Source organism: Choloepus didactylus, chromosome 27 (assembly GCF_015220235.1).
Source record: "Choloepus didactylus isolate mChoDid1 chromosome 27, mChoDid1.pri, whole genome shotgun sequence".
Lineage (NCBI taxonomy): Eukaryota > Metazoa > Chordata > Mammalia > Pilosa > Megalonychidae > Choloepus > Choloepus didactylus.
In genome coordinates this window covers 2,450,212-2,470,895 of record NC_051333.1, presented here as the reverse complement: position 1 = coordinate 2,470,895, position 20,684 = coordinate 2,450,212, and the positions used below count along the sequence as shown (strand labels likewise).

Genomic DNA, 20,684 nt, shown 5'->3' with positions numbered 1-20,684 from the left:
ATTTATGTTGGTGACGTGGGAACTGCATTCAATGAAGCATATAAGGGGGTGGGGTGTAGCCGTCCTACCTGGCAGGTCTTTGAGGTAGATGGAGATTGTCTTAGGTTGCCAGATGATATGACGGATACTATACAATGGGCAGGCTTAACAATGGGAATCTGTTGTCCCTCGGTTTCCCAGGCTGGAAGTCTGACCTCACAATGCCAGCGAGGCCAGGCTTCCTCCCCAGCACCTGCAGTGTTCTGGAGCTGGCTGGCCGCAAGCCTTGGGGTTCCTTGGCTAGCATCTCTCTCCCATCCATCCCCTGGTGGTTTCTCTCTCTTTGTCCCTGCTCTTCTGGTGTCTGCTGACTTTGGCTTCTTGCTCCTCCCTGTGGCCTTCTCTTTATAAGGCTTCCAGTGACATGGATTGACACCCACCCCAGTTCGGTTGGCCACACCGTAACTAATAATAACCCCCTCAGAAGGTCCTATTTACAAATCAGCTCATACCTACAGCAGTGCTGATAGATTACGGACATGTCTTTATTGGGCTACATAGTTCAATCTACCAGAGTGTTGGATCCAGTGTTACTGGAAAGATAAAAAGGTAGGAACGGTATTGTCTTAGTTCATGAGAGGTGGTATAACCAAATACCATAGATTGGTTGGCTTCAACAACAGGAATTTATTGTCTCACAGCTTTGGAGGTTAGAAGTCCTAAATCAGGATGTCAGCAGTCCATGTTTTTTCCAAAGTCTGTAGTGTTCTGGTGGTGGCTCAATTCCTGCCTCTGTCTGTTTCCTCCTCTGGCTCCTACTCCTCCCGCTCAGTTATCTGGACTTATCTAGATTTCCTCACCCTATATACACTCCAGTCATATTTAATTAAGGTCCATGCTGATTCAATTTGGCCTCATCTTAATAGGATCCTAGAAGACCCTATTAACAAATGAGTTCACATTTGCAGGACCAGGGATTAGGGCTTGAACATGTCTTGTGGTGGGGCATGGTTCAATCCCCAACATGTACTAATGTGACATGGTCAACTCCAGGTTCCCTCCCATATTCACTCCCTCATTCAACAGACAGCAATGACATTAATGAAGATCAACTACTTGGCGACACTGGGATACAGCAGTAAACCCAACAAAGACTTTGACCCGAGATGTTTACCTTTTATGGCTGGGGTTTGCAAGGAAGAGAGACAGAGTAATAGAGAAGTGCTCTTATCTCAGAAGGGAAGGGGTCTCAATGATGGGCTGGTGTTGAAGCAGAGACCTGAAGGAAGTGAGGAAGGGAATGAGCAAGGAGCTCTCTGAGCCCAAAGTGGCATGACTGAAGAGGAGAGAAATAGAAGATGAGCTCTGAGGGGTAGCTGGGTGCTGATCACTTCCATGCTGGGTGGCCATGATAAGGACTTCCATTTTCTCTGAGTGAGATGGGAAGCCCCAGCAGGGTGTTGAGGAGAAGAGTAATGATTTGAGCTACATTTTACAAGGCTCTCTTTCGTAGCTTTGCAGAAAATAGACTATGAGTGGACACATGCATGCAGGAAAGCAAGTTAGGGGGCTGGTGCGATAGTTCACGCTAGAGAAGATGGTGGTTTGCACTATCTTGGTGCTAATAGAAATGGTAAGAAGTGATGGGCTGCTGGATATTTCAAAGGAGGAACTTGAAAGGCTTGCTGATAGATTGGATGCATGTTGTAAAGAATCAAGGATGTCTCATTTTTTGACCTGAGCAACTAGGAACATGGGGGAAAAGGTGAATGTGTACCTTCATTGAGTATATACTATGTTCCCAAGCCTTTATGGGATGTTTTATGTTGAGAATGTAAATTAACTTTTTTCCTACCCTGCTATTGCCACCTTAGAGCCTTCGCACATCCCTTCCTCTTTGCGTAGAGTGCTGTTCATTGCCCCAGGCCATTTCTTCTTGGATAAACTCGACTTATCCTTTAGCTCTCATCTCAAGGAAGGCCATTTCTGACATCTAGACCAAGTTATTCTCCCTTTTACACACCCATTTCTCTTGCTGTGCCATCACTTGCCACACTCATCACATTAAAGTAAGTTTCTCCAGGTCACAAAGCTTTTAAAGGGCAGAGCTGGGTTCTGAACCCAAAGCTGACCAGTTTTAGAGCTTCTGGTGGTGCCTACCATACCTGCTGCTTCTTTAAATGTTTATTTTTAAAACAGATCCGTCTGTACCTTGAGGAACATTATATCAGCCTATATCTGATGGCCAATCGTGTAGACTCTGTACTAGATCCCGAGAATAAAATAGTTTAAGTTCGGGTCCTGTCCTCAGGGAACACACAGTTAAGTATGGCTTGTTTGTTCCCCACCATAAAATATAGATATTTCTCAGTGGGAAGTAAAGTGAAAGAAACCAAAGAATTTGAGGTTCTGGTTATCTGATGTGATTCATAATGTAAGGATTCCAGAGACAGCAATATTTGTCTGAGAAATGGTGTAACAGAGAATATTAGCGCCACTCCCCCTCGCCCCCCAAAGCGTGCTCTCCATTCTGTAGTACAGCCTTGGCTTCCAACCAGGGACTTACCATCCAATGTTCTCTGGCATCTAAGTGTGGATACGTGACTTTTCCTTGGCAATAGAATGTGAGCAGAAGTGACATGTGCATCACTTCTAAGCCAAAGCCTTTACAAAGAGGCTGGGGTCTCCTCGTGTATTTTCCCAATCTGCTAGTTGGATGGGGATGATGAAATCACAAGGGGGAACCTGGGTAGGTAACTACATAGAAGAATGTTCACATACATTAATGTCATTAAAATGGAAATACTGCTTCAGGATATCTGTGGAGGGGCAAGAGATGCTGTCTTTCTAACTAGCTCCCAGGTAATATAATGAAAACGGTCTAAGAACCACCCTTTAAGAAGCAGGGTTGTAGAGCAGTGACTTCTTAATATTGTCTGCAAGTTAAAATTATCTGAAGACCTTAAAAAATCTTCATTCTCATATCAAACCCCCAAACTAGGTGATCAGAATATCCCCGTGTGACTTCAACGTGCAGCTGAGGTAGAGAACTGTCTCAGAGAAAAGCCCTCCGGCAGCCAGAACGCCTGCATTGAACCATAACATGAAAAGAAAAACTGTGTTAATCCACTTGAATCTGGGCATTGGTATACTGGGTAGTCTTACACCGTGGTTTCTCAGTTTCAGCACTGTTGGTATTCTGAACTGGCAAATCTTTGTGGTGGGGTCTGTCCTCTGCATTAGGACAGGGCAGCCTCCTGTCCTCTTTACTTCTCCTGTGCCAGCTACTTACTAGAGGCAGGTAGAAAATCCGCAGTTGTGACAACCAAAACAGTCTCCACACACTGTCAGCTGTCCTTCCGAGGAGCACTGGGCTACACAACTGGATTGTGAAGTTAGAATATTGGTTAATCCTGGGATAGAGGAGACAACTGAAGACCAGGTGCTCAGTATATATGCCCAGGGCTCATTGGATGAAACACACCCAAAACTTTGTTTTTGCAGGTTAAATCATGTTTCCTCCACTGGAGACAGTTGGATTTTCTTTGAGGCACTCATTCACAACCCAGATTTGAAATTCCTGAGCCTCAGTGACATAAGACTCTCCCCCAATGAGGTGAAGTTTCTCTGTGACGTTCTCAACCAGCCAACGTGCAACATAGAAGAACTGCTGTAAGTCTCTCTATTCACCAGTCTCACTGATTTCATTCAGAGAAGACTGCACATATTTTAGTATGCTGACTTTCCTTCTCTTTTCTGTTTGTGTTCAAATTTAACTTCTCCAAGCTCCTGGGAACTTGAGGATGGAATATGGAAGTTAAGGTTTCTAAATTGGCACAACCACTTTGGAAAATTATTTGTCAATATTCATCTTTTATAGATACTGGCATACTCTACCAGAAATTCCACTCTTGGGAATATATTTAAGAGTTGCATCCATAAATTTGAAGAAAGATAGGAAAAAAAAAAAAAGAAAGATAGGTTCTAAAACATTCATTATAGGTATTTATAATACCTGAAAAATGGAAATACCCATTAACAGTAAGATAAGAAACCATGGTTATACTCTCATATGCCACGAGAATGGGTGATCTACATCTACGTGCAGCACTTTGAATGAACCTCATGACATAGTTGATGGAGAGGAGTCAAATTCAAGAGTATATCACATGCTTTTATTTATAGAAAATTCAAAAGTAGGTATTAGATATTAAGATAGGGGTTACCTTTGGGAGCACGGTGACAGGAAGTACAGCAGGTAACATGCACTGTTTCTTGATCTGGATACTGGTAACAGTTCAATTCATGATAATGCTTTAGATGACACTGATCATCTGTACACTTTTATACTTCACATTTTTTTTTTCAATAAAGTAAGAATTGCTTCTATACTTATCCACTACTCACCTTCTTTAGTACCTACATGTTCAAACACTTCTACATAGAACTCTGTCAGTTCTCTGGACTCTCATCAACCAAACATATCTAAGACCAAAACCCCATGTTTTTAAAATAACAGCTCAAGTTATAATCCACATACCACAAGACACACCCTTTTAAAGTACAATTCAGTGATTTTAGTATTCTCACAAGATTTTGCAACCATCACTACTATCTAATTTTGGAATATTTTCATCATCCCAAAAAGAAGCCTCATATCCACTAGCACTCATTCCCCCACACCATTCTATCTCCAGCACCTGCAACCATTAATCTACTTTCAGTCTCTATGGATTTGCCTATTCTGGACATTTCATATAAATGCAATCATACAATATATGGTCTTTTGTGATTGCCTTCTTTCACTTGGCATAAACTTGTAGCATGTACCAGTACTTCATTCCTTTTTATTGCCAAATATATGTTCCATTGTATAGATATAAGACATTTCATTTATCCATTCAACAGTTGATGGACATTTGGGTTGTTTGCATGTTTTAACAATTGTGAATAGTGCAGCCATGAACACTCACGTATAAGTTTCTGTTTGCAGACCTTTTTTCAATTCTTTTGAGTATACACCCAGGGCGAAATTGCTGTGTCATGTGGTAATTCTTTGCTTAACTTGGGTGCTTCCTCCAAAACTCTTTTCCATAGCAGCTGCCCTATTTGGTATTCCTACCAATGAGGCACAATATTTCCAATTTCTCTACATCTTTGCCAAGGTTTGATATTTTCCATTATTGTTTTATTTTAGCCACCTTAGTGGGTGTGAAGTGGTATCTCATTGTTTTGATTTGCATTTCCTGAATGACTAATAATGTTGAGCATTTTTTCATGTGTTTGTTGGCTATTTGTATATCTTCTTTAGAAAAAATGTCCATTCGAGTCCTTTGCCCATTTTTAATTGTGTTGTTTCTCTTTTTGTTGTTGAATTGCAAAAGTTTTTTTATATAGTCTTGATACAAGTTTCTTGATTTTCAAATACTTTCTCCCATTTTGAGAGCTGTCTTTTCACTTTCTTGATGGTATCCTTTGAAATGCAAAAGTTTTAATTTTGATGAAGTGCAATTTAATTTTTTGTCTCTTGTGCTTTGGGTGTCATACTTAAGAAGCCATTGCCTCACTCAAGGTTATGAAGATTTACTCCTTGTTTTCTTCTGAGAGTTTTATAGTCTTATCCCTTATATTTAGGTCTGATCCATTTTGAGTTAATTTTTGTATGTAGTATGAAAAAAAACCAAGTCCTATTACTCCTTGGAAATAATTTCAGTACCTTAAAACTAGAAACAACTTTAAAAACATGTATTGTCACAGAATCATCCTGGAGAGAAGAAGTAGGAGCCATAGGCTGGGTAACTTGCCAATTACACTTTTGTTTCTTGACAACTGTCATAACTGTTTAGCTCTTTATTCTCTTGCCTTTGGGCCTGGTTGGTGCTTTTTGTGGCAGCCAGGGGTAAGGAGAATGGTTGAGGCAATAGAAAACCATATTATCGGCCATCAAACCAATTCAAACAAGCCCTCAAATAATGAGTTCTGTTGGTTCCCAGCTCAAGGCTTTTGCCATGGAATGATCTCTGAGGGGGTATCAGTTGAGTCTTCTCTCAGTTGATGAGGATTCATATCAGCAAAGGCCTGGAGAGAGCACACCACTCAGGGTGAACAAGCCCAAGGACCTAAGTGGGGTAAAGGAGCTGGGTGAGGGATGAGTTTGGAGAAGAGCAAACTGAGTGAATTCCTTGAAGAATAAAACCCACTGTGGCCAAGCAACTGGAAACAGCCAGCGTAGCTGGGAATAGGCAGGAACCTTGTAACTAAAGCCCTGTGCTGGGGGCTTCTCCCTAAAAATAGTGAGAAGTCACTGGGAGGTTTAAGCCGACAGTGGATGTGTGTGTCTTAAGTGGCTTCTCATTGTGGTGTTCAGAGTGGATTGAAGGGGATCAAGAACAGAGATGGGAATCTATGAGGTTGTGTGCTGCTTGACTCTTAAAAGATCAGCAAGAGGAATTGTTTAGGGACATAGCAACAAATAGGTTGTGACATTTTCCTCTTTCCCACAGGCTGACAAAGTGCTGCCTCTCAGCTGATGATTGTGAAGTCTTCGTCTCAGTCCTAAACAGCAACAAGAAGCTGAAGCATCTCAATGTAGCACACAATACGCTGGGCCAAGGGTGGGACCCGCTGTGTGAGGCCTTGTGCCACCCTGACTGCACCCTGGAAGCCCTGGTGTAAGTAAAACGTTGGGAGGGCCCATTGCAAAGAGCATGGCAGCAGTTTGATCTCTGATCTGAAGGGTAAAATCCATCTTTGGATGGAGGCAGCATAGCAGAGGTTTTGAGCATAAGTTTAACAATCAAATGAGTTCAAATCCTGGATTTCCCACTTAAACACTGTCATCCTGAGCAAGTTATTTTACCTCTCTCAGCTTCAATTTGCTCATCTGTAAAACGATAGAGGAAAAACATCTTGTCTTAGAGGTTTTATGAAAATTAAGATTATGCATACAGTACACTTACTAAGTATCAAATGATGTTATATTGTATTAAAGTATCTACAACACACATAGGTGCCTCCTGGGTTGATAACTTGTACTTGTTGCCAATAGGTAAAGTGGATGCACAGTTGTCAGGATTTGCTGAGGACAGCAGCAGAGCAAGATGTCTGTGAGCCTGTTGACCTCATTTTATACTGAGTATGTCATTCTTGCAGGAATAGGATGAATTAATGTACTTACCTGGAAGCAAATTTGGGGATACATAGAACACAGGAAGACAGATCAGTTCATGTGTTACAGAATCAATTGATTAGCTAATAATCCAACTCTACTTACATCTTCAGTTCATGCTAATACTTGTATAAAAAAGGGGGAAGGAAACGTGCATTCTTCTGTATTTGCTTGTTAAATATACAACTATCCCTGGAGGAGAGATAAGAATTATGATATAGATTGCCTGCGGGAAATTGAACTGAGAGGTTGGGAGAGAGTCGTAGGGAGATTTTACTCTGTGTATGCTTCTGGATTTGTTTATATTTGAACATGAAAGTAAGGGTGTCTGGAGGATAAATCAGAAGAAATTAGAGGACATACACTTCCAGCCAAGATGCAGTGCCGGGGACTGGATTTCACCTTCCACCTAAAACAACCAAATAAAATAGTTTTTGCAATGAAGGACAGCGATTCCTGAGAGACTGGGAATAAAGAAGGTGAGTCCTACAATTGCCCCAGCTTACTGCCTGGAGAGATTGGAGAGATGTTCCAGTGTGTGGTTCAGGAAGGAAGAAACAGGGAGGAATCTGTCAGCTTTCCCGAGCTGAGGAGGTGGAGCTGAGGGTCTGGGAAGTTGCATGAGGTCACAGGACAATGTGGCAAGAGGAGAGAGATGCTCACGGAGAGAACCCTGTGGATCTGAAGGAGACACCCCTGAGTACTTCGGGAATTTCTGCTCATGCACACACTAATGAGAGCTCCACTGAGACCAGGAGAACAATCGGAAAGGATTTGAAGGAGCTGTGTCTGGTGCTCTCACACCTGGGAGTAGGTTCTGTTCCCCCAGCCAGACTGAAATACTTCATAATTTATGAGGCATTAGGCAGAGTACTTAGAATAGTCTTGTCTTCGTAGGGAGAAACAATTAGCTGCAAACTAAGCACTGCTCTGGTCTTGTCTTCTTAAAATCAAGACCTGAAATGATCAAACTCTAACTTAATTGTGTGCCAAAACAAAGCTAAAGAATACCTATAGGAGTACAGAAATATCCAGAAGGTAAAATTCACAATGCTGAGGATGCAGCCAAGGATCACAAGTCACACCAAGCATGAGGAAAACAGGGTCCGTAAGGATGAGAAGAATCAGTCAAGGGAACCTGACCCCGAATGGGTGGAGGTGTTAGACGATGACATTGAAACAGTTAATTATAACACTATTCCATATACCGAAAAAGGTAAGTAGGGCAATGGAACATATAAAATACCTAAATTAAACTAAGCTACAGTGTCTGAGGTGAAAAAAAAAAAACCCTGGAGGTATTGATGCCAGCTTAGATAGTGTAGACAAAAAGACTAGCAAATTTAAGATATACAAAAATAAACTGTCCAAAATAAAGCAGAAAGTTAACATTTTTAAATTAAAAGAGAATCTTTGAGCTGTGGAATATTTTCAAGTGGCCTACTTTATATGTAAATGGAGAAAGTAGAGGAAGACAAAAAGCAGTTGAGGAAATAATAGTCAAAATTTTTCCAAATTTGATGAAAACTATAAACCTGCAGATCTAATTATCTCAATGAGCCCCAAGCACAAGAAACGTGAAAAGAAACAACACCAAAGTACATAATATTCAAATTTCTTAAAACCAGTGGAAAAGAGAAAATCCTGAAGGCAGTGAGAGAAAGACAAGTTATGTATAGAGGAACAAAGATAACAATTGTATTCTCATCAGAAACAATGTTAAGCAAGAGACAGGGGCAACATCGTTAAAATAGTAAAGAAAAAAAACTGTCAACCTAGAGTTCTAGATACAGCAAAAATCTTTTAGAAACAAGAAATAAATAAGAAATTTTCAGAATATATAAAAGATTTCATCACCAACTGTGCCAGTTTGAATGTATTGTGTCCCCCAAACACCATTATCTTTGATGTAATCTTGTGTGAGCAGATATTATCAGTTTTGATTAGATTTCTTTGAGTGTTTCTTTGGAGATGTGCCCCACCCAGCTGTGAGTGATGACTATGATTGGATATTTCCATGGAGGCATGGCCCCACCCATTTAGGGTGGGCCTTGATCAGTGGAACCATATAAATGAGCTGACAAGCAGAAGGAACTCAGTGCAGCTGTGAGTGATGTTTTGAAGAGGAGCTACAGCTAAGAGGGACACTTGGAAGAAAGCACAGGAGCTGCAAATGAGAGACAGTTTTGAAGACGGCTGCTGAAAGCAGACTCTTGCTCTGGAGAAGCTGAGAGAGGACAAATATCCCAAGTGCAACTAACAGTGACATTTTTGAGGAACTGCAGCCTAGAGAGGAACATCCTGGGAGAAAGCCATTTTGAAACCAGAACTTTGGAGTAGACACCAGCCACATGCCTTCCCAGCTAACAGAGGTTTTCCGGACACCATTGGCCATCCTGCAGTGAAGGTACCCAATTGCTGATGTGTTACCTTGGACACTTTATGGCCTTCAGACTGTAACTGTGTAAACAAATAAACCCCGTTTTATAAAAGCCAATGCATCTCTGGTGTTTTGCTTTCTGGCAGCATTAGCAAACTAGAACACCAACCAACCCACATAAGAAACATTAAGAGAAATTCTCCGGCAAATACTAGATGTAAATATGGATCTACTCAAAGGAAAGAAGAGCACCAAAATTGGCAACTACATGGGTAATATTTAAGATTTATTCATATTATTTAAATATCTTTAAAACATAATTGACTATTTAAATCAGTGGTTGGCAAAGATAGCCCATGGGCCAATGCAGCCTGCTGCCTGCTTATATAAAGTTTATTATAATACAGTCACGCCCATTTGATGACATATTGATTACGGCTGCTTTCATGCTATAGCAGCAGAGTTGAGTAGTTGCAACAAAGACCTTATGACCTACAAGGCCAGCCCCTTCCAGAAAAGGGAGCTAATCCCTGGTTTAAACAAAAATTATAGCAATGAGTTGTGGGGTTTCTACAATATATAAGAGTAAAATGTGTGTAAATTACATGAAGTCCAGAAAAGGGGGAAATGGAAATATGCTATTAAGTTTCTGGTACTATACATAAAATGATAATGTTACTTGAAGGTAGACTGTGATAAGTTAAAAATGTATGCTGTAAGCCAACAAAGGAGACAAAACGAAATCCTAAAAAATTCTGTACACAAAAAAAGGCAGTGAAAGAAGAAATATTGAACAAAGAATGGATGGAACCAATAGAAAACAAATAGCAAGGTGATAGGGTGATAGACTTAACTGTAACCATATCAATAATCACATTAATGGTCTGAAAACTATAACTAAAAGACAGATTGTCAGGTTGGGTATAAAAGTGAGACCCATCTATATGCCAACTACAAGAAACACACTTTAAATGTGAAGATATAATAAAAGCTAAAGGTGGAAAAAGATATCACGCCAACATTAAAAGAAATTTGGAGAGGCTATACTAATATCAGAAAAAATAAATTTATGTCATTTCATGACAAAACTGTCAATCCTTCATGACATAACAGCTGTAAATGTTTATGTGCCTAATTTTCAAAATTTACAAAGCAAAAATTGATAGAACTACAAGGATAAATAGAAAAGCCAAAATTATAACTAAAATTTCAATACTCCTCTCTCAACAAGTAATAGAACAATTTGACAGAAAATAATAAAGACAGTAGATTTGATGAACACTATCAACCAAAGTGGCCTAACTGACATTTATTAAATACTTCATCCAACTCCAACAGAACATACATCCTTGTAAACGTACCTTGTCTTTCTCTAGAAATCGACAGCAGAGACATCCCTGGAAAATTCCCAGGTACTTTGGAAGTAAACAATATACTTTTAAATAATACATATACCAAAAGATATATGAAAGGGAAAGCAAAGTATTTTGAACTGAAAGAAAATGAGGATACAACATATCAGAATTTGTGAGGTGCAGCTGAAGTAGTATGTAGGAAGAATGTATTGCACTAAATGCCTACATTAGAAAACGAAGTTTCAAACAAATGACCTTGGCTTCCACTTGACCCTGAAAAATAGGAAAAAAATTAAACCCAAAGGAGGCAGAAGGAGAAATTAAGATAACATCACGGGAGATTCTACAGATATTAAAATGATTGTAAGGAAATATCATGAACAAATTTGAAAGCTGTGAAATGGACCAATTCCATGAAAAATACAAACTATCAAATCTCGCTCAAGAAGAAATAGATATCCTAACAATCCCATTTCTATTAATGAAATTGAATTTGTAGTTTAACACTTTCTCACAATAAACTCCAAGCTCTGCTGGATTCAGTGGTGAATTCTACAAAACATTTAAGAAAGAAGTAATACCAATTCCACTCAGGATCTTCCAGAAAATTGAATACCAAGGAAAATTCCCAAATAAGAAGGCAGAATTATCCTCATACCAGAACTAGACAAAAATATTACAGCAAAAAAAAAAACTAGACTAATTTCCCTCGTGAACATATATATTAAAATTCTAAATACATTTTAGCATATCAAATCTAACAACATATAAAAAGGATAAAACATCATGACCAAATAGGGCTTATCCTAGGAATTTACCATTAGTATAACATTCTAAAATACTTCAGTGTAATTTATATCAGAATTCTAAAAAAAGAAAATAATCCAATCACCAAATAGGCACAGGAAAAAAAATATTTGACAAAAGCCAATGTCCAGCACTATTTTCTAAAATGCTCAGGAAACTAGAAATGGAAGTAATTTCCTCAACCTGATAAAGAGAATCTATGAAAACCCTGCAACATACTTAATAGTGAAAGAGTACATGTTTTCCCCTAAGATCAAGAATAAGACAAAAATGTCTGCTTACACTACTGACATTCAACATTGTACTGAATGTTCTAGCCAGTGCAACAAGGCAAGGCAAAGAGAAAAAGACTCTTAACCTCTGCTTTGTACTTTCTTAAGGATTTTGTATGTCAAATTATAGGAATCTTACCTTTAATGTGGCTTAAAAAACCCTCTTGAGATATCATTTTCCTTTTCTCCCGTATGTTTATCTCCACAGGTTAACTTACTGCGGCCTCAATGAGTCTTGCTGGGAAAACCTCTCTGAAGTCCTTCTGTGTAATAAAAGCTTGGTTCATCTAGACCTCAGTGCAAACGACTTGAAGGATGATGGACTAAAGCTCCTCTGTGAGGCCCTGAAGCACCCAAACGGCCACCTGCAGTCACTATGGTGGGTCCCTTGAGGGTTGCTTTGAAGCTCGAGCCTCCTTTCAAGGCCTTGGGCCCCTGAGAAAGCCATCGTGTCTGCCCCTCACAACGTGAAAGTTAAAACACGCATGGCTCAGACTCTCCTAGAGATGCTCAGGGGAACAAATTTATACCCTGACTTTTGAGTCTTGGATTTAATATGTTTTAAATGGTCATTTAGTGGGGTACTCATAAAGCACTAAGAGAGAAAGAGAGGAGTTATTATGACTTGGAGTTCAGGGATGGTTTATGGCTAAGGAGACGTTTGGCATGTGTTCTGCAAGACAAATAAGTTTCGTCACGGATCAAGAGAACTGGAATTCCAGAGAGAAGGGTAAAGCGTGGGGGTGGGAGACCTGATAATATATGAGGCACTTTATGTGGCTAAAACAAAGGATATTCAAGAAGGAATAAGGGTAGTAAGAGAGTAATGGGGTAAAGGAAAGAAAATGAAAATACTTTTATTTCTGGTGATACAATTGAGGAAAATTTAAATACCTCTTTTTGAGTTATCAATTGGAAAAGCTTTTCATTATCAAATGTCTCTTTCCCTGAGAAATCCAGAGACTTGTGAGGGTAGGCAGAATTATTATTTTTTTTGATCCATCAGAAAATCTGAGTTTATGACTTTGTATTCCTTGCTTGAAGAGTTAAATAATGTGAGAAAAGAGATGCATTCTTTATTTCATAATGGTGGGTTAGGTACCTAGAGCAATCCTTGAACTGAAAACCACTGTAAACATCAGATAAGATGATTTTTAAAACCATTAAAAGCATGTAGAAGCTGAACCAGAAGTACACACAGTAGATTAAGTGTATACCACCTGAGATTATAAAAATTCCTTAATATAATTTTTTTAAATGAAACCTTAAAATAGTACTGCATCTAGACACCTGAAATAGCTAGTGAAAATCCTCTCTAGTGGGAGATAAAAGACAACATGATCTTTGGCTTCAGATTAATACTAAAATGATGTTTCGAGATCAATAAATACCACATAGTTAAAATAACCTAAAACACAAGGAAACAAGGCACATTGAGCAAGAACAAGCTGAACAAACCTGCCTCCTGAACTTCAAATTTTGGAGTGACCCAAATTATCTTTATAAAACAACTATGTTTATACTGTTTAAAGAAAGAGATGAGCTTAAATGGGAATCCTAAAAAGAGAAAATACTATAAGAAGGAAATTAAAAATAAAAACTGTAGCTAAGTTACTAGAATTAATAAATTTAACAAGCTTACTTAAAACAATTGACATACAAAAACTTTCCTATATACCGACAGGAAAATTAAGCTAATGGAATTAAAGTACCATTTATAGTGTTATCAAAAAGAAATTAATTAGGAATAAAGCTAACACAATATGTGAGACTTTTGTAGAGAATATCATCAAATGATAGTGTAGGACAAGAAAAAGGGAGAGAAATACCATGTTCAAAGATTGAAATATTCAGTATTTTAAAAAATCAATTCTCTGTAACTCATTTTAATTTTAATGAATCCCAGTCAAAAATACAATGTTTTTATTTGCTTTTACTGTTGTGTTGAAATCAAAGGCAATTTAAAAATGCATATGAGACTTGCAAAAGGTCAAGACTACCTAAGAAACACAAAGAATAAAAAGTGGGAGGCCTTGCTCTAAAGATATCAAGAGATTATAAAATTATAAAAATTAGTAGAATTGGATTCACATAGGGATGAACTCATAGAATAAAGAAACAGGAGAGAGCCCAGAAACAGAGCCACCAACACGTTCAGATATTGCATCGTGGACAGTGGTACTGAAGATAAGCAGGGAGAGGACAGTTTCAACAAATGCTACAGGGACAATTATCCATCCATATAGTTGATAAAGGCTGTAGTACTTTGGCATCTTTCTTTTCTAATATCAAACAGAAAGGTGGTAAGCCCTTGAGAGTGACATCATGATTGTTCTCTTGCAGTTTGGTAAAATGTCTCATCACCGCAGATGGCTGTGGAGATCTTGCCTCTGTTCTCACCAGCAATCAACAGCTGAGATATCTGGAAATCGGGCGCAATGGCATAGAAGATGTTGGCGTGAAGCTGTTGTGTGAAGCTCTGACACATCCCAACTGCCATTTAAAGAATCTTGGGTGGGTATCCTCGAGGGCGTGGCTCTGTCTTTGTGTGTGGTTAAAGATGGAGAATTGATGGGCAGAAAGAAGTCTCCATCAGGGGTATGTATCAGTCAGCTGCTGCGTAATTAACCACTCCAAACCTTAGAGGCATATAATCGTGAGTCCTTATTGCTGGCTGATCCTTCTGATCTAGATGCTCAGGAATCTGTGGTTATCTGGCGGGTTGGCTGATCTAAGCCAGTCTCACCGTCAGGTCTGGCAGTTGGCTGGCTGGCTGTTAACTGGGATGACAGGGATGACTGGACAGTTTCTGTCACCACCTAACCAACTAGCCTGGGTGTGTTGACCTGGCACCTTTGGGCTCAAGAGAGCTAGGAGGGTGTGAGGTGTCCAGAGGTACAGACCCAGAACTCCTATAATATTGCCTCCAGCTTCAAAAGGTGAGGAAAACGGACTTAAATCTTAGTGGAATGAGATGCAAAGTCAAATTGCAGAAGGTGTAGATGTGGAGGGACATGGACGGTTGTAGCCACACCTACAATTAACCGTGGAGCAATAATCTGACGTCAAACACTGGATTGTAAGCGTCTGTCCTCAGAGGCTCTGGGGTGAGCCAGGGCTGGATGTCGGCTCCCATCCCACCCTCTGCTGCCTTCTTCACCCTGCGGGTGGGACTTCTGCCCGTGTGTCTTTTTGCTGCAGGCTGGATGCGTGTGGGTTGACTGGAGCCTGCTGTGCGGATCTGTCCTCTGCCCTAGCCATCAGTACGACGCTGGAGAGGCTCAGCCTGACACGGAACGCCTTGGACCACGACGGGGTGGCGGTGCTGTGCGAGGGCTTGAGGCACCCCGAGTGTGTCCTGAAGGTCCTGGGGTGAGCTGGCGTCTGTTCCCCTTGGTGATGGGAGAGTCCTCGGGGCTAAGACGGGGTTGATCAGCACCTGAAAAGCACAACTCCTACATCTAGTGAGTCTAATCATTACATTTAAAATGCAGATAAATTTCCCTGACTCAGCTGTTGCAGGCATGAGAGACAATACTTAGGAAGCACTCACTGAGCACAGTCGCTGGTAAACAAGTGCCAATAACCGGCGGAACTTAATATCATAACGCAAATGATAATTGCAGTGCAATTACACAACTATTTTAATTAGATAACTCTATAATCCTTAGCATTTGTTTCTCATTAATTTTTCCTTTCAAACCTACAAGCTCAAGGGAATCATAGGTAGTTATTAGGCCATTCACTTCTAGTAAAGGGAAATGTGAGATGTTGGATTGAGACTGGTATAGCTCCTGGACTAAAGAACATTAATTTCTTTCTCCACTTGTGAAGTTATAGGTTAATTTCCTTAAAGTCACTTCTTGTAAACCTATATCTAGGAATTTTGGGTGCCTAATACTATTTCTCATTTTAACTTTTTGCTAAAGATTCAGAATACAGAGTACCAGAGTGGATTTTCAATGAAATGGGAAGACTGGGATTGTCTTATTCTCTGAGTCATCAAGATATTTGTTTGAATCCTAGCTTTTCCATGTGTAGTCCCAGGCAAGGTATTTGTCTTCTAGCTGCAAAATAGGGGGAATTACTTGATGTGGTAATCTTGAAAATATAAATTATATAATATGATAAATATGTTGGAAGAGAAAAGTGAATTTTCTTCTCTTCCCACCACAACCCCCTGCCATGAATAGTCTCAAAAAGATGTGTATTAAGATAGCTGATATGTTCCTTAAACAATGGGACTAACAGCAAGATGAAGCTACTTGGAGCAGTTGCTACTTGGAACCATTGCAAACAATACAGGGATACCTCAGAGATACTGCAGGTTTGGCTCCAGACCCATGCAATAATGCGAATATCACTGTAAAGTGAATATTGCCATAAAGTGAGTCACAAAAATTCCTTCGTTTCCTAGAGCATATAAAAGTTATTATACACTAGAGCATATAAAAGTTATTGTAGTCTTTTAAGTGTGCAATAGCATTATGTCTAAAAAACAACTGAACATAACTTAACTGAAAATACTTTATTGCTAAAAAAAAAATGCTAGCATCATCTGAGCTTTCAGCAAGTTGCAATCCTTTTGCTGCTGAAGGGCCTTGCCTTGATATTGCTGGCTGCTGACTGACCAGGGTGGTAGTTGCTGAAATTTGGGGTGGCTGCGGCGATTTCTTAAGATAAGAGAACATTGAAGTTTGCCGCTTTGATTGACTTTTCCTTTCATGAAAGATTTCTCTGTGGCATGTGATGCTGTTGGATAGCATTTTACCCACAGTAGAACTTTCAAAATTGGAGTCAGTCCTCTCTAACCCTGCCTCTGCCTTATCAACTAAGTTAATGTAATATTCTAAATCCTTTGCTCCATTTCAACAGTGTTCACAGCATCTCCACCAGGAGTAGGTGCTCATCCATCGGAAGCACCTCTTCATCCATTCAACTTTTATCATGAGATTGCAGCAATTCAGTCACATCATCAGGCTCCACTTCTGACTCTAGTTCTCTGGCTATTTCCACATCTGCACTAATTCCATCCACCAAAGTCTTAAACTTCTTAAAGTCAGCCATGAGGGTTGGAAACAACTTCTTCCAAACTCCTGTGAATGTTGATATTTTTACTTCCTCCCATGTATTAAGAATGCTCTTAATGATATCAAAATGGCAAATCCTTTCCAGAAGGATTTCAATTTACTTTGTCCAGAGCCATCAGAGGAATCACTATCTATAGCAGTGATATTAGTTAAGAAATGCATTCCATAAAGCTTAGTCTTGAAAGTCAAAATTACTCCTTGATCCATGGGCTGCAGAATGGATGTTGTGCTGGCAGGCATGAAAACATTAATTTTGTTGTACACTTCCATCACACTGCTTGGGTGACCAGGTGAATGGTCAATGAAAAGTTATATTTTGAAAGGAATCTCCTTTTTCTGAATAGTTGGTCTCAATAGTGGGCTTAGAATATTCAGTAAACCATGTCATAAACAGATGTTCAGTCATCCAGCCTTCATTGTTCCATTTACAGAACACAGGCAGGGTAGATTTAGCATCATTCTTTAGGACCCTAAGATTTGGGGGATGGTATATGAGCACTGGCTTCAAATTGAAGTTACCAGCTGCATTAGCCCCTAACTAGTCAGCCTCTCCTTTGAAGCCTTGAAGCCAGACAATTGACTTCTCTCTTGCTGTAAGGGTCCTAGATGGCATCTTCTTCCAGTAGAAGGCTTTCATCTACATTAAAAATCTGTTGTTTTGTGTAGCTATCTTCATCAATTATCTTAGTTACATCTTCTGGATAACCTGCTGCAGCTTCTACATCAGCACTTGCTGCTTCACCTTGTACTTTTTCTTATGGAGACAGTTTCTTTCCTTAAACATCATGAACCAACCTCTGCTAGCTTCAAATTTTTCTTCTGCAGCTTCCTCACTTCTTTCAGCCTTCACAGAATTGACAAGAGTTAGAGCCTTGATTGGATTAGGCTTTGGCTTAAGGGAAGACGGTGGCTGGTTTGATCTTCTATCCAGACCACTTGAACTTTCTCCATATCAGTAATAAGGCTGTTTTGCTTTCATATCACTCATGTGTTCTGTAGAATAGCACTTAATATCCTTCAAGAACTCTTTCTTTGCATTCACATCTTGGCTAATGTTTGGCGCAAGAGGCCTAGCTCTTGGTCTGTCTCAGCATGCCTTCCTCACTAAGCTTAACCATTTCTAGCTTTTGACTTAAGGGAGGACACTCAGAGGCCATTGTAGGGCATTGTAATTTACGCTACAGAGATAGGTAAATGCTACAAATCAGGACTTTTCTTGAGAGAGAGGTGTTAAATTTATCGGCATACCACTATTAACTGGACTAATAGGAAGGCCCAAGGAGAGGGAGAGAGACGGGGGCTTGGCTGGTGGATGGAGCAGGCTGAACACACAGGTTTATCTATTAAGTGCCCCTTCTTACATGGGTGCTGCTTATGGCACCCTAAACCAATTACAACAGTAACAGCAGAGATCACTGATCAGATTGCCATAACGGATGTGATAAGAATGAAAACGTTTGAGATATTGAATTACCACAATCTGAAAGAGACACAAAAGTGAGCACACATTGTTGGAAAACTGACACTGAGAGACTTGCTTGACACAGGGTTGCTACAAACCTTCAATTTGTTAAAAAAAAAAAATCTGCAAAGCACAATAGATGAGGTATGCCTATAGATACCAACAGAGACATTTATATCCACAAAGAACCCAGACACTGGTCCTTAACCGTCCTACCTGAGTCAAAGCCACAAATACCATCACGTTTAAATGCAGGACCTCCAGGCTCAAGCTGTTGGGAACTGTATCCCGACTCTACCACTTTCTCACTTTGCAACCTTGGAAACGTGCTAAGTTCTTTAGCATTGCTTAGCCTCAGTGTCTTCATCACAAACCTGGACAATCAGAGATCTCATAAGGTGGTTGTGAAAATTTGAGATGTGCATGGAAAACACTTAGCAGAGGACCAGAACCAGGTATTTAAATAATGGAAGGTATTATCATTTTATATTCTTAAAGGTAAAAATGGCTTCAGTCTTTCACCCTAACTTCCACTGTCTTCCTGTCCCACCCCTAATATTTATGTGAAAACAGCCTTCCTAAAAGACGAGGCTTTTATTCCAAAGGGACGGGTTGGAGGCAGTTCTAACCAGCTGGTACGAGCTGCATCTCTTCCTAACCCCATGTTTAGTGATATTAAGTTGGCATCTTGAAATTGACCATGGTTGGATAATTTACACTACAGAGATAGGTAAATGCTACAAATCAGGGCTGTTTTTGAGAGAGAGGTGTTGAATTTATCGGCATACCACCGCATATGATGGATGCATCTTTCCACTTAGAAGCAACACACGATCTCACTTGTCCAGGGAGGAAATTATGGAGAAAGGTGGGCTATGGAGAAGGGAAAAAAATGTGTAAGATAAATAGAGCCCCTTTTCTATTTTATCAGGCTCCAAAAAGCTGATTTTGATGAGGAAACCCAGGGACTTCTGATGGCTGAAGAAGAGAGAAATCCATACTTGACAATCAGAGGAAACTGATGAAACAAAAGACCACGAGGGTAGAAATCCAACTACAAGTAACCTGGCCTCGTTCTGACCCAAGAGGACCCATAAGGATAGGGATTGTGGCCCTTACTTCTATTTACTCTGTTCCCAGGAATTACAAATCACCGACACCAATGCAAGCTGTGATTTTTCTGGCAGCTGCTCAGATATGTTTTTATATAACATATGTAGATGTGGTTTTTATTTGCTCTGGGACTTTGGAAAAGCCCCTGAAACAATTTTGTTGGTAAAATTTCTATCCTGTCTCACTGAAATTTTAAGTACTCAATAAAGTAATATATCTTAAAACACTTTGAAAAGGCTTGAAACAGGATTTGTTGCTGGTGAATGACAGGAGTAACCATGTAGATTGAAGAAACTGGTCCTCCCTCCATGTAGACTTGGAAAGATGCTGAACCTGTCACGGCACTAGAAGTGCACGTACAGCTCGACCTGCCATTCGCCCTCCTTGCTGTCTGTCCTTGTGGCGGACCAGATCAGGCTCTCTTCTCCTGTCTGATGAAGCTTTCTTGAAGTGTTTATTAAAACTCGGAAGTTACAAATCATCCATTCCCTGTACCTACCATTGCAGTAAAGGTGAAGATCCTTTTGGCCACTCTAATTCCCCTTTACCTAAGTCCCAGAATCAACCCCATCACGAGATTCATCTATAGGCTTCCAATACCATCCATATACTTTCACGTTCTTTACTGTATCTACCTGTAATGTAGCTTTGTCACTTTGAATGTGCACACTCGCCTTTGTAAGCCCATGTGGCTTGGTCCTGGTATAATAGTTATGAAATTATAATTGCATCCAGCCCACCTTTCAATCCATGAGAAATGAGGCTTCAGGCTTCCTCAAACTTATTTTATATCCTTTGCTTTATTGAATCCCCTCAACACTTTCAGGAATTAAAAAAAAACAAAAAACTAAGAAGGACAAAAAGAGACTTGAGGCAAAGTCATCTTATGATTTCGGGGCCTAAGACAGTATCAGATTATGTTTCTGGAGACTTGGTAAAAGTAAAAAGCATTCTGGAGGTAACAGCTCATTTGTCCCCAAGGCCAGTGATATCTGAGCAACACACCGGTCGGGAGCTCCTGGTGGTTTTACTCCAAGATCATCCCATGGGAAAGCTGT

At 39.9% G+C, this 20,684-nt stretch overlaps 1 protein-coding gene across 1 annotated transcript in view; it reads left to right on the top strand.

The window, feature by feature from the left end:
• NLRP4 (NLR family pyrin domain containing 4) overlaps positions 1-19,815 on the top strand; it is a 46,586-nt gene extending 26,771 nt beyond the window's left edge. The window contains exons 4-9 of the mRNA XM_037820037.1: positions 3,484-3,651; positions 6,483-6,650; positions 12,170-12,340; positions 14,305-14,475; positions 15,163-15,333; positions 19,445-19,815. Coding sequence (XP_037675965.1) covers positions 3,484-3,651; positions 6,483-6,650; positions 12,170-12,340; positions 14,305-14,475; positions 15,163-15,333; positions 19,445-19,535 — 940 coding nt within the window. The 3' untranslated portion in view covers positions 19,536-19,815. The remainder of the gene's footprint in view (positions 1-3,483; positions 3,652-6,482; positions 6,651-12,169; positions 12,341-14,304; positions 14,476-15,162; positions 15,334-19,444) is intronic.
• The last annotated feature ends 869 nt before the right edge of the window (positions 19,816-20,684 follow it).